At 41.8% G+C, this 13835-nt stretch overlaps 1 protein-coding gene and 1 pseudogene across 2 annotated transcripts; one reads left to right on the top strand and one right to left on the bottom strand.

The window, feature by feature from the left end:
* Positions 1 to 2668: 2668 nt before the first annotated feature.
* On the top strand, positions 2669 to 4935 carry LOC113177796 (putative olfactory receptor 2I1). The gene is made up of 2 exons (XM_077801515.1): positions 2669 to 2691; positions 4008 to 4935. The coding sequence occupies exons 1-2, from the start codon at positions 2669 to 2671 to the stop codon at positions 4933 to 4935; spliced, it is 951 nt and encodes a 316-aa protein (XP_077657641.1).
* A 1829-nt stretch (positions 4936 to 6764) lies between these two features.
* Positions 6765 to 9182, bottom strand: LOC144256714 (ubiquitin D-like; annotated as a pseudogene). The gene is made up of 2 exons (XR_013344209.1): positions 9117 to 9182; positions 6765 to 7303 (listed from the first exon to the last, which is right to left on the bottom strand). The product of XR_013344209.1 is annotated as a ubiquitin D-like (transcript).
* Positions 9183 to 13835: the final 4653 nt, after the last annotated feature.

Below are 13835 nucleotides of genomic sequence, written 5' to 3'. Positions count from 1 at the left end.
AATTGGACCCCTCTTGCTCTCTCATGTTCATCTCTTGCCCTTTTTGCTTTCCATCATGAAATGTCAGAGAATAAAGGCCCTCACCAGATAGCCAGCCTCTGCTTCACCATTGCTGAACCCAAGTAGAAACTATGTTCCAAAAAGGAAAGACCTGCTCTATCACATGGTCCTGATTTTTTCAGGATATGAGATATTAGAACAAAAATCTAACCACTGGGTGTAACAATGCAGAGGTCGTTTGCAACTATTAATAAATGTAGTTTCAGTATGGAAGCCTTACTGGAGACAATGTAAAAGAGAATGAGACCAGAGAAGTACAGTGAAGGGGATGAAAGGTAGGTGAGAGCATCAAGGAGGGGTGGCAGGCAAAAGCTGAAGACATAAGTCACGGCTGCACTCAAAACTGAGAATGATTTCAACAAATCTACATCTCTAGCAGGTCAGCATTGTTCTCCATGGTTTATAGATGATGAGCCTAGAAATCATGAAGATAAGTGGCCAGTTTAAAGTCACTTTGTCAGAGAACGAAAAAAACTAGTTAAAACTTAAAAGGAAGTTATGCTGCCTCTGGCCTCAACACCCTGCCAGAGACACAGTACCCTGAAGGGACTTTCTCTGCAGAATTTCCCTTTCCTGACCCTGGGGGACTTCTCTCTGGACACCTCCATGAAAGCACTAATGATGAAAGTAGGATGCAGATTCCCCAGAGCTCTGGCATCTCTTCTAACTAACAGGTGAAGCTGAGTCCCCTGTTTCCCCCCTAGTGAGAACTCATCAACATCTTCCCCTTGCTCCAACTGCTATATTCCTTAGACTTCTGAAGGATAATTTTGTCACCACCACCACCAGCTAATGCTGATTGGCTGCCACCACAAACCCTTGCCCTGTCTGTACCCCACCACAGGGCTCTGCACTAACAGACATCACCACCTCTGCCCTGGGTCCATGTTTCACAGACTTAGGTGCCTTCTTTCCAGATTTTCTAACCCTTCCTCTGTTCGCAGGCAAGATGACACCCATCTCCTGTCTCCTTCCTGAAGTGCCTAGCTGTCACCTCAGGCCCTCATTTCAAAAATCTACAGAATCATACAAGTGGGTCTTTTGTTAATCTTTCATTTTCATTTCAAACCCAGGCACAAGAGACCAAAGTATAATCTGAAAACTCAAGGTCTAAATATTGGGGCCAGAGTTTAGACATGAAGGTAAGTTGTTATTACATTGCCGTGGGGGAAAAATGGTTTTGCAGCTGAGAGACATATTATAGAAAGCCAAGTGAGCTTTACAGGTAAGTTATACAATGTATTTTACAATTTGCATTCTGAGTACATAAGAGGAATGATGGTGTGTATGTGTAAGCATTTGTGTGTACACGTGTTAGAGCTTTGTATTTGGGAATTTGTGCATACATATAATAAGGATGTTATCTGTGCTATTTTATGAGTGTGTGCCTGTGTTCATTGTGTGAAATATTTGGAGAGGAGCAGTTTAGGACTTACCTAACTGAACTAATGCGTGGCTATGTAATCAAAATTCTAGAGAATTTGACTTTTTGTAACTCAACATTTCTAGCCACCATTGACTCGGAAACCTGAAAAGTAACGTCCTATACTTCACCCATTCCTAGTATGATCCAGTTCTGTAAACTATCTAAAAATAGAGTTCACACCTTGCATAATTTTTAAAAAAGGCAAAGACCTTGGTGTTAGTCAGATCATAGTCAAAATCCTATTATACATTTACAAACAATGTGACCTTGGATAAGTTATTTAATTTTTATTACCTTCCTGTCTTCTATAAAATAAGACTGTGGTCTATTTTTCAAATAAACGAAAAGTAGAGTTAATATATAAAAGGAAAATGGAATTTTAATATCAGTTCTGTAACCATATAATGAGGTAATCCTTTAAAAAGTTGTTTCTTGGTTGGAGGGTGTAATTCAGTATTAAAATGTGTGCTTCACAAGTCTGAGGCCCAAAAACAAAGAAATTTGTTTCCTGATTTGTAAAATAAGAATAATACTTATTAACATTTGATAAATCCTAATATGTGCCAGGCGCTATATTAAGAGTTTTTTTTAATTTAACTTATTTTACCCACTACTTTTTTCAATAAGAAAATGGGGGTGGAGGAGGGCAGGGAGGTACAGAGGTTAAATAACATGTCCAAGGTTATTATTCAGCTAGAAAACAGCAGAATCAAGACTTAAAACCAGGCAATCTAGCTCCTGAGCCCTTGTTTTTACTCACAACATTAATATTTGTTCTGTCTGATGAGCCTAAAATGAGAGGACCATATAAGCAAGATGCTTTGTTGGGGAAAATGAATTCATTTCCTAAAAAATAAAAAATAAGACGATTATGATTTTTAAATTATAAGCAGTGAATGTGATATTTTATTAAGTTATCTAGGGCTGGGGATGTAGCTCAGTGGTGGCATATGTGAAAGCCTGAAGTCAATTCCCAGTAGCACCACCAAAAATTTTTTAAAATTTATTTAAATCATAATATGTGCCAGGAAACAAGCAGTAGAAAGATTTCTTTGGAAATTTCATTAATCATGATCATTTCTGCACCATTAGGATATTTAATTTGATATCATTCTCAAGGATCAAAATGCCCTGAGAGGACATCCCTTTGTTCCCCACATTCCCTTTCCATTACTTTGAGAAATGCTTGATAATAAAGCTTCAGCATAGGACAGAAACCTTAAAGGTCATCTAGTTCAAACTCCTGAATTTACAGGTGATAAAATTGAAGCAGAGGAATATGAAGTGACTTCCCCATATCCAATAATCATCCAGAGGAAGCTATGGTAGGTAGGACTAAGGTTTCCCAATTTCTGGTCTACCAAAAAGTGTTCTTTCCTCCACAGACTGAACCTTGGTTTCAAGGCTAGCATGCAGGTTCTACGGCAAGAGGGGCAGGGACACTGTAAAGCAGACTTTATTAAAAACAGAATAGATATCACTTGTCAGCAGAATCATGGGTTGTGTTAAAAAGTAGACTGATGAACTGGGGACACAGTTCATGCACCAGGCCCTGGGTTCCATCCCCAGCACCACCAGAAATAAAGTAAACTGAGGCACAAGAACATTTTAAAGTTTATTTCAACAAACAGCTATTCATGATTAAGGCAGCTCCAGTCCAGAAGTAGTTCAGTAAAGTCAAAAGAGGCAACCCAAGAGGGAGAGTTTAATAGGGCAAACAGAGAAGTAAATCTGTCCTATTGTAAAGAGCCTAGGTATATATCTGGTTCTAAGTAATTGGATTTGAGTTCTCTTTTTCTTTAGGTAGTTACAAGAAATAGCTTAATGAAGTCTCGCTTGTATTCACAATTCAAACAAAACTTTGAGATCTAACAGCCTTTGTCTGCTGTTAGGAGCTGGCCCCAGCTCCATAAACGTGAAGCACCTAAAACAAGGAAGGTGATAATTCTGATCTATAAATTCTTAGTTCGGGCAAGCATGGGATAGAGACCTAATTTTTAGGGACTACAGACTTACCAGGAAAGAGGGAAAGAGAGGCTGAGAGTGAAATCTGTCTTCACAAATGTGAAGGGCTTTGATGTAGAAGAAAGATCAGATTTCTTCCTTGGTCTTGGGAGTGCAACCAGAACTAGGGAGGCAGCTGAAAATACCATTGAGTTGGAAATCAGACAAGACTGAGTACAAGTCACACAAGGCCACTGACTCAATATAACCCTAGGACAACTTAATGAGCATTTCTGAGCCCACATTTGTGCATTCATAAAATAGACGTTTTAGCTCCCCCCAGAGGATGCTGTAAATATATAAAACAAGGAATGCTGGCACATGGCAACTAAACTAAGGGTTCAGGTCTGTAAATGGGACTACCATCCATAAAGTATTATGTATCGGTACTGTTGTATGCTTTCAGCTCTACCCCAGGCCCACATCCCGGGTTTTCCTTTACTTGTAAAGTAGTGTCACCCTTTATTTCGTCCTTCCAAATATTCTTGGAGTTTTCCTTTTAGGCCAACCACAGCACAGAGGAGCTCTTCCTCCTGCTGGGATTCTCTGACTGGCCCTCCCTGCAGCCAGTCCTGTTCACCCTTGTGCTCCTCTGCTACCTGCTCACTCTAACCGGCAACTGCGCGCTAGTGCTGCTGGTCATGCGCGACCCGCGTCTGCATACGCCCATGTACTACTTCCTTTGCCACCTGGCCCTGGTGGATGCCGGCTTCACCACCAGCGTGGTACCCCCACTGCTGATCAACCTGCGGGGATCGGCGCTCAGGCTGCCCCGCGGCGGCTGCATGGCACAGCTGTGCGCCTCGCTGGCCCTGGGATCTTCTGAGTGCGTCCTGCTGGCGGTGATGGCGCTGGACCGCGCGGCCGCCGTGTGCCGCCCGCTGCGCTACGCAGGGCTAGCCTCTCCTCGCCTCTGCCGCGCGCTGGCCAGCACCTCCTGGCTGGGCGGTCTCAGCAACTCCGCCGCCCAAACCACGCTCTTGGCCGCGCGGCCGCTCTGCCCGCCCCTCCAGCTGGACCACTTCATCTGCGAGCTCCCCGCGCTGCTCAAGCTGGCCTGCAGCGGCGGCAGAGACACCATAGAGCGCCAGATGTTTGCCGCTCGCGTGGTTATACTGCTGGTGCCATCCACCGTCATCCTGGCCTCCTATGGCGCTGTGGGCCACGCCATATGGAGCATGCGGTCCAGCGGAGGCCGGAGGAAAGCTGTGGGCACGTGTGGCTCCCACCTGACAGCCGTCTGTCTGTTCTATGGTTCTGCTATCTATACCTACCTGCAGCCCACGCACAGCTACAACCAGGGGCGGGGCAAATTCGTGTCGCTCTTCTACACTGTGGTTACCCCTGCCCTCAACCCGCTCATCTACACTCTCCGGAATAAGGAAGTGAAGGAGGCAGCCAAGAGGCTCCTGGGGAGTCTGGGGAGAACTCAAGCCAGGCACTAAGTGGCTTTGGAAGGGGAAAAAGGTTTAGCCCAGAGCCTACAGATGGAAATGCCCAGTAGACAGTTGCATTGGTCTTGGGGCATTTCATTTTCTTATGAGAATTTTTAAGATTTGTCCTTAGGGAGACTAAGGCTGGGAGGAGGTTGCGTTGTTTTATCAAATAAGGGTCAAATTCTTCAGAGAAAATGCCTGTATCATATATATTCATATCCAACACACACACACACACAGTGGGAAACCCTCCCCCTACTCAGGCTTTCTCCTACACCAATGAAAAAAGAAACCATAAGGGCGGGCATGGGGCTTCCTTATCCTTAGAAGATAGTCAGAATTTCACATGCAGTTAAGATGATGAGCAACACAGTGTTTTCTGGCAGTCTGATGAAGACTATGGAAGATTCTGTGGGCTTTGCCATCAGGCATCTCTCAACAAGGAAAGCACAGGCCCTATCCATCCAGAAAAAGGAACCATGGTCTCTCTTCTTGGGAAACCAGCTCAACCTAATGCAGATCTAGTCAGGTGGCCAGTACCCACCACAGCAGCTCAGGTGGCCAGTACCCACATGGCTCATAGGCTATGAGGAATAGCCATAAATTGAGGGAATTATGCTGAATGAATTCAGGTTAAACGCATAGAAACTCTCCTACAAGAGATGGTCTTGAACGAGTTTAAAAGAATGAACCAGAACTGATGGAGAAGGAAGATTTGTTTGGGGTTATAAGAAAAACCTACAAGTGACCAGTAAGTGAAACATGAGAGGCAATGAGGGGGCTGGGGTTGTGGCCCATTGAGAGCGCTAGCCTAGCAGTGTGTGAGTCACTGGGCTCCATCCTTGACACCACATAAAAATAAATAAGTAAAATAGAGAGACAATGAAATAGAGGAGTACATTAGAGGTAGGAAGGAACCCAAATTCCCAAGAGAGGAGCAGAAATCCAGTGATGAAGGGAACATTGGAGGAAAGGCAGAAGCCAAGCCCTAGTCTCCTCCATCCAGAGCCATATGCCCAACCTAGACCCTAAGGCTGGCAGAGCCAACACTGGTAACAATCCCCTGACTTTCAGAAACCCCATTCCCTCCAGAAGCACATCTACCCCCAAGAAGTGTCCACTAGAGATGCAAAATCTATATCCCCATGGAAAATATCTTTCCATTTCCAGCCCTAGAAATAAGAATTTTAATTGAGTGTGGGACTGGAGAAGAGGAAGTATGGTGTCAGATTTCGTTTTATACCAAGCAAATTTTATTTGGGGGGGGGTATAATATATTCATACATGCACACAATAAAACTGTATAATTTGATCAATTTTATTCCTCAGTGCCTCTCCTTCTCCTCACCTCCCTCCCCCAGACCCTCTTCTTCAATTCTACTGGTCTCGCTTCTTTTTTTATTTGTTCTAATAGGTCACAGATAACAGTAGAAAGCATTTTGGTACATTGTACACAAACAGCACAACTTTTCATTCCTTTGGCTGTACATGTCATATCAAGCAACTATAAATAAGAAAAGGAGAATTCTAAATTATTATTTGGATTGCAATCATGTTGGAGTAAAAAAGTTATTTCATAATAAATCATTTTAATACCCTCTATAAGTGGAAATTTATTTTGGCTCACCAATATTGAGTGATATTACAGATGACGCACTGAGCTTAATATATAAACACAAAAAAAAACCCAGTAGAACTGAATCACAACCTAAGCTTAATATCTTATCCTGTTGGAAAGGAAATGGCATTTCAAAGGAATAAATGTCAAGTTATCTTTGAATGCTACCTCTAAAATAAAAACATTTTCTATTCTTAGTAACAATCCTGCTATCAATTATGGTAGAATCAAAGAATCAGAATTGAAAAATACTCTTTATCTTCCCCTCCTCCCACCCCCAAATCTTCCTCTATTCTCTCATTCTCATTAATTTTTGGGAAATCATGAAAAACGTAGTTGCTAAGTAAGAGCTAAGACAATAAACTCTTTTCTCCAGGTAACCAGCTCAACTACAGATAATCACTCCCCAATGCAATAGCATGTCAGAAAGAGTAAATTGCCCTCTCTGATGCTATAATCTGCCATGATCTTCCCATCTTCCAGTTTCTTTTCATTGCAAGTCACAATCTGGGTCTCAGGAGTCACACCAGACACAATCTCAATCATCTTTTTCACCTGGGCTACTGAGCTGGACCTTCACACCTGCAGAAGGTGCCTCTGCCCCTCATCTGTTGCCTCCACCACAAACAAAGGCAGCTCCTTGTCACTGGGCTTCACCACCTTCAGGGTGAGGTGAATGGTGATCTCCTTGTCAATACCATAAAATGACAGTGGTTTCTGTGGCTCTAGGGTCTGGGAGCCCAGCAGAAGGATTTGGTCCTGAACAGGAAAAAACAAAAGATAAATGAATTTCAAACAAAAATTCTTGGGAATACAGGGAAGTTAAGAACTCTGGAAATACTTTAAAATCTCAAAATCTTTCCATGTCTGTGGAACATAATCCACCGCCCCCCTCATCTCTCACTCAAACACACAAAACACACACACACACACATATACACACGTCAATTCCTACTGTGGTAGGAGAAAAAGCTGGAATAGGCAGATAAGAAATTTGGAATCCTTCAAGGTCAGGTTTCTGTGAAGCAAGGCTGAGAGACACAGACAGAAGCTAGGCCTCATCAAGGTCAGACTCATTCCCATGTAAGTAGAAAAACTAATAGTGAGACAGCCATTAACTTGTTCAGAGAACCCCTCCAAAAAAGGGCTCAGTTACCAGTTTGTTTGGACCAATGGGCTCATGAAGAGCTCATGGACAGTGAGTTCCTCACTGAAGATTGGGTCAGGGACTAACTTCCTTAATCCTATGGATTTATTTAAGCCCCTAGACAAAAGAAACCTGTTAGCAACCCTCTCTTGGGACCCCATCCCTTTGGGAGCTCTGCTTTCTTTCCATTACTCTAATAAATCCCGTTACTTTGCTCTCACCCTTTTATCCATGGATTTCATTCTTTGAAATCAAGAGACAAAGAACATATATAATAAGAGCTTTAATGAAAGATGATTTATACTAGGCTTTTCAGATATTGGAATGAGCTGTTGAATTTCCTTACTCTATATGGACATTTCTGTGAATCCACGATCTCCAGGATGGACTGTTACACTACCAGTTCTCCCTAAGGGCACCCAGTCCAAGTTCTGATTCGAAAGAGAACTCCAGAGCCAAGTAACTAGGTGGCTTCTCTTCAGAGTACCTTCCTTCCCAGCAGCTATAGCACCTGCAAACTGTCTCATTCTTTAGATTTAGATTGAAACCAAAGGAGCATGCATGAAATATGTAGCTTCAGGAAATTCACTCCATCACTCTCATCCTTCTAACATTTCAAATGTATCACTCTCTTTTCACAAACTCTCAGGACATTGCCATGGAACCAATATTGTTAAAAATTTATTTATTAAAAGTACTTTGATTTTTTTTCAAAGAAGCCTGTAAAAATTCCAATATATCAGCTTTGTTTTTTGTATTTGTAGTGGCTACCTACTGTACCTTCACTAAATGATAGATCTTAAATGATCTCATTTTATTCTGGAGGAAGCAAAGTCCATCCTGTAGAACATAAATTTACAGAGTGTCCATAAGGAAATTCAATAGCTCATTCCAATATCAGAAAAGCCTAGTATAAACCATATCTTTCATTTGAAGCTCTAATTATATTAAATAGTTAATAAAACTGTAAAGAATTATTATTACTTAAGTATATTTTATGTATTTTTTTGAATTTTTTTTTCAGTTCTGAGAATGGAACCCAGGGCCTCATGCACAATAGGCAAGCACCATCGCACTGAGCTACATCCCCACATTTGTACATACTGTTTTAAGCACATAGGATAAGTATGAAGGGAAGAATGCTGATGATATATATCTGAAACCACTGGACCCTGCTGTTTAACTACTAGATCCTCCGATTAAAAATGATGGTGCTAAACTGTGGCTGCCCTGCACCCACTGTCCAATAGGATTTGAGGATTCTTAAATGTCCCCAGTATCCAGGCAAAAAGCTTCAACTCAGGTTAAGCATGAAAGGGAAACAGAAAGTCTTGAAGCAACATAAGGACGGGAGAAGGGTATGGAAGAAAAGAAAGGAAAAGCTACACAAACCCAGACTTGAGTAAACTTCTTTTACTTTTACACCTTCATATCATTGCTGGAAGTCAACAGGAAGAGGGAGAGTAGGTGGTAAAGCTGCTGCAAATCAGATCATTCTCTCCTCGTGCCCTTTCATTCTCTGTGCTTCTTGCCTCAGTTCCTGACAGTATCTTGGTGCCCACAAGTGCAATATGAGAGGCAGCAGGAACACTGGGCAGAGGCAACAGGAGTATGCATTCCAGGGCTCCATTCCTGGGGATGACATTTCCTAAGAATGATATTGATCTCCTACTGCCACCAGATCTATGCCCACGGCTCCAACAGGAGCTGCAGATCTCTACATAGCTGCATCCATTCATGGTTCCTTGAATTCCCTGCACATCTTTGAACACACTAAGCCCTCTGACATTCTCAGCCAGTAAGCATGCCTTCCCCCTAAGTCTGTTTCCATACCATCAAAGTATGTGAACTTACAGTGTATGCAGCATCTCCTTCAGGAAATCTTCTCTACTCCTTTCTAATTTGGGGTTATGTGACCCTCTTCTGTCCTCCCATACTTCCTCCAAAAACCTCTTAGAGCACATTTTCCACACAGCAGGACCATCTGCTTCTCTGTTGCCCCAGTAAGCAGTAGGAATCTGAAGGGTCGTGATTGTGTTTTAGTGAACTTCTACCCTCAGCTCTGTTCTAGTGCTACAGATGGCTGGGGCTACCAGGCTGGGGAAGAGACTAGGCTACAATAATGCCCACTGCTCCAGAAATATTCAGAGTCAAATTGATTGGAAAATAGGTTTCCTTCAGAGACAACTTTAAAGGAAGGTAGAGGAAACTTATTTCAAAAGTTCCATCTTTTAAATCTCGAAAGGAGAGGAAAGCTTTTAAAGAAGCAGCAGCAGGGAAGTGAGACCAAGGGCAGGACATGTACCTGTGCAGATTTAGCCTGTGCTAGACACACCTGGGGAGGGGACAATCTCCATTCTCAGCTTCTTCAGGAGAGACAGACCTTCAGCTTCCATTCTTAGGTCATGGTAAAGAAGTTGCTCTTAATTTCAGAGGAGCCCCAAATTCAGTCTGTTTTAGTGCTGTCTGGCACAGGAAATAATATTTATTGAATTCATGATGAATTAATAAATGAATAAATAAGTGAACAACAAAAAGGTAATGTTCAGTGAGTACTTATGTTCCAGGAACTTAAGATTCTTTTTTTTTTTTTTTATTGTTGGTCGTTCAAAACATTACATAGTTCCTCATACATCATATTTCACAGTTTGATTCAAATGAGTTATGAACTCCCAATTTTATCCCGTATACAGATTGCTGCATCACATCAGTTACCCTTCCATTGATTGACATATTGCCTTTCTAGTGTCTGATGTATTCTGCTGTCTATATTATTCTCTACTATCCCCCCTCCCCTCCCCTCCCCTCCCCTTTTCTCTCTCTACCCCTTCTACTGTAAATCACTTCTTCCATTTGAATTATCTTGTCTTACCCCTCCTTTCCTCTTATATGTCATTTTGTATAACCCTGAGGATCGCCTTCCATTTCCATGCGATTCCCCTTCTCGTTTCCTTTCCCTCCCACCTCTCAACCCTGTTAATGAAAATCTTCGTCTCAAGCTCTTCGTCCCTACCCTGTCCTTGTTTCCTCCCCTTATATCAGAGGAGTCATTTGGTATTTGTTTTTTAAAGATTGACTAGCTTCACTTAGCATAATCTGCTCTAATGCCATCCATTTCCCTCCAAATTCTATGATTTTGTCATTTTTAAATGCAGAGTAATACTCCATTGTGTATAAATGCCACATTTTTTTAATCCATTCATCTATTGAAGGGCATCTAGGCTGATTCCACAATCTTGCTATCGTGAATTGTGCTGCTATGAACATCGATGTAGCAGTGTCCCTGTAGCATGCTCTTATTAGGTCTTTAGGGAATAGACCGAGAAGGGGAATAGCTGGGTCAAATGGTGGTTCCATTCCCAGCTTTCCAAGAAATCTCCATACTGCTTTCCAAATTGGCTGCACCAATTTGCAGTCCCACCAGCAATGAACAAGAGTGCCCTTTTCCCCACATCCTCTCCAGCACTTATTGTTGTTTGACTTCCTAATGGCTGCCAATCTTACTGGAGTGAGATGGTATCTTAGGGTAGTTTTGATTTGCATTTCTCTGACTGCTAGCGATGGTGAGCATTTTTTCATGTACTTATTGATTGATTGTATGTCCTCTTCTGAGAAGTGTCTGTTCAGGTCCTTTGCCCATTTATTGATTGGGTTACTTGTTGTCTTATTGTCTAATTTTTTGAGTTCTTTATATATTCTGGTTATTAGGGCTCTATCTGAAGTGTGTGGAGTAAAGATTTGTTCCCAGGATGTAGGCTCCCTGTTTATCTCTCTTATTGTTTCTTTTGCTGAGAAAAAACTTTTTAGTTTGAGTAAGTCCCATTTGTTGATTCTAGTTGTTAACTCTTGCGCTATGGGTGTCCTATTGAGGAATTTGGAGCCTGCTCCCACAGTATGTAGATCATAACCAACTTTTTCTTCTATCAGATGCCGTGTCTCTGATTTAATATCAAGCTCCTTGATCCATTTTGAGTTAACTTTTGTGCACGGCGAGAGATAGGGATTCAGATTCATTTTGATGCAAATGGATTTCCAGTTTTCCCAGCACCATTTGTTGAAGATGCTATCCTTCCTCCATTGCATGCTTTTAGCCCCTTTATCAAATATAAGATAGTTGTAGTTTTGTGGATTGGTTACTGTGTCCTCTATTCTATACCATTGGTCCACCCGCCTGTTTTGGTACCAGTACCATGCTGTTTTCGTTACTATTGCTCTGTAGTATAGTTTGAAGTCTGGTATCGCTATACCGCCTGATTCACACTTCCTGCTTAGTATTGTTTTTGCTATTCTGGGTCTTTTATTATTCCATATGAATTTCATGATTCTTTTATCTATTTCTACAAGAAATGCAGCTGGGATTTAAGATTCTTAAATGTCATTTCCTTTATGGTTCCAGCATGCTCATGAAGCATCAGTATCCTTGTTGATACGAAAGTCACCAACTCACCCACAGTCATATCAGTAGCAGCTGGTCAGCAAGAGTTCAAATGCATATCTTTATTTTATAGTCCTGCTCTTTTTACATGTTTTGTTGTTTCCTGGAAGGAAAAGGGCAGAGAATAATCTCCACTGGAGTTGGGGATTTCCCACAGCAACATGAGAGGTTACTATGAGGACAAACTTGGGGTACCCCCAGCAAAAACAAATTAAGGGGATTCCCTTCCCTAAGAGGACCTGGATTAAAAGAAATAGTGCCCTTTCATGGAATAGAAACAACACATCTGTACTCTGATCCCTCTCTCTTCTCCTTCCTTCCTATGTGGAGTCCTCACCCTGCTCAAGGACAGGGGAAAGATTGAGCCACACACCCTGGCATCTTTTTGCTGACCATAAGCAGGATTTCCTCTTGGGACCTCCTCCTAGGTTCTTATCTCAAGATCAGTCTCATGTGTTTTTTCTCTGTCACAATCAATCCTTTCTGAAGAAAAATCTCTCTTTTTCATTTGCCTCTAATCTGAAAAACTAGTCAAGGTGAAAGATCATGCTGCAAAGACTTTGCCAGATTGCAGCAAAGCAGATGCCCTATAAAATTAAAAGCTCTTTTGAAATTAGGGGCAACTTCCTCATATTCAGAGTACTGGCTGAAGAATCTTTCCTCCCCAACCCCAGAGACACACCAAAGAAGCTGAGAATAGAAATTTCTCCTCCTGACACCATTGACGTGTTCCCTGTCCAGCATAGTCTAACTAAACCTGCACACGTTTATTTCCTGTCCTTCGCCCCACTTTGTCACCTCTCATAAAAGCTTTTCTAGATCTTCAGGTTTGCAAAGATGCAAATTTTTAACATAAAAGTTCCTTCAATCTTTCTTTAAAACTAGCTTTGGATAAAACCTATTTTTCTTGCCAATTTGTGGAGTGCAATGAGCAGTAGAACCTAACCCATCCTCCACCACAGTAATGACAGTAAAATGTCTCAGATACTTACAAAGCTCCCCAGTTGGCCCTCCTGATGAACCAGTCACCTCTCCCATTGGGGCCTCCTTAGAGCACAATTGGTTTTAATTTTTTTAATATTTATATTTTAGTTTTAGGTGGACACAGTATCTTTATTTTATTTCTATGTGGTGCTGAGGATTGAACCCAGTGCCTCATGCACGCTAGGTGAGCATTCTATTACTGAGCTACAACCCCAGCCTACCACAGTTTTTTTTTTTTTTTTTTTTGTTCCAGGGACTGAACTGAGGATTGCTTAACCACTAAGCTGCATCCCCAGCCATTTTTATTTTCTTTTTTTTTTCTCCAATTTTGAGACAGGGTCTTGCTAAATTGCTGAGGCTGGCCTCAAACTTTCGATTCTCCTGCCTCAGCCTGAGCCACTGGGATAATAGGTATGGGCACCTGATAGCAGAAGTTTCTTTCTAGTCTCTTTTTAATGCTGATTAAAGAGTTTCTAAGACTGCTTTGAAATCTAAAGTATTGTTTCAGAAATGCCAACCACACTCAGTGTAAAAAGTTACTGAGCCAGGCATGGTGGCAAACACCTGTAATCCTGCAACTCTGTAATCCCAGAGATTTAGGAGGCTGAGGCAGAAGGATTGCAAATTCAAGAACAGTCTCAGCAATTTAAAAAATAAAAAATAAAAATGTCTGGGTATGTAACTCAGTGGTACAGCAGTCCTGGTGTAACACAGAATTAGACAAT

This window comes from Urocitellus parryii, chromosome 8 (genome assembly GCF_045843805.1).
Source record: "Urocitellus parryii isolate mUroPar1 chromosome 8, mUroPar1.hap1, whole genome shotgun sequence".
In the NCBI taxonomy this organism is placed as follows: Eukaryota; Metazoa; Chordata; class Mammalia; order Rodentia; family Sciuridae; genus Urocitellus; species Urocitellus parryii.
This window is presented reverse-complemented; position numbering and strand designations above follow the sequence as displayed.

Coding starts and splice junctions, on each gene's coding strand:
- LOC113177796 (XM_077801515.1), top strand. CDS start 2,669: ATGCTTGATAATAAAGCTTCAGC. Junction 2,692..4,007: donor CTTGATAATAAAGCTTCAGC/ATAGGACAGAAA, acceptor CAACCACAGCAC/AGAGGAGCTCTTCCTCCTGC.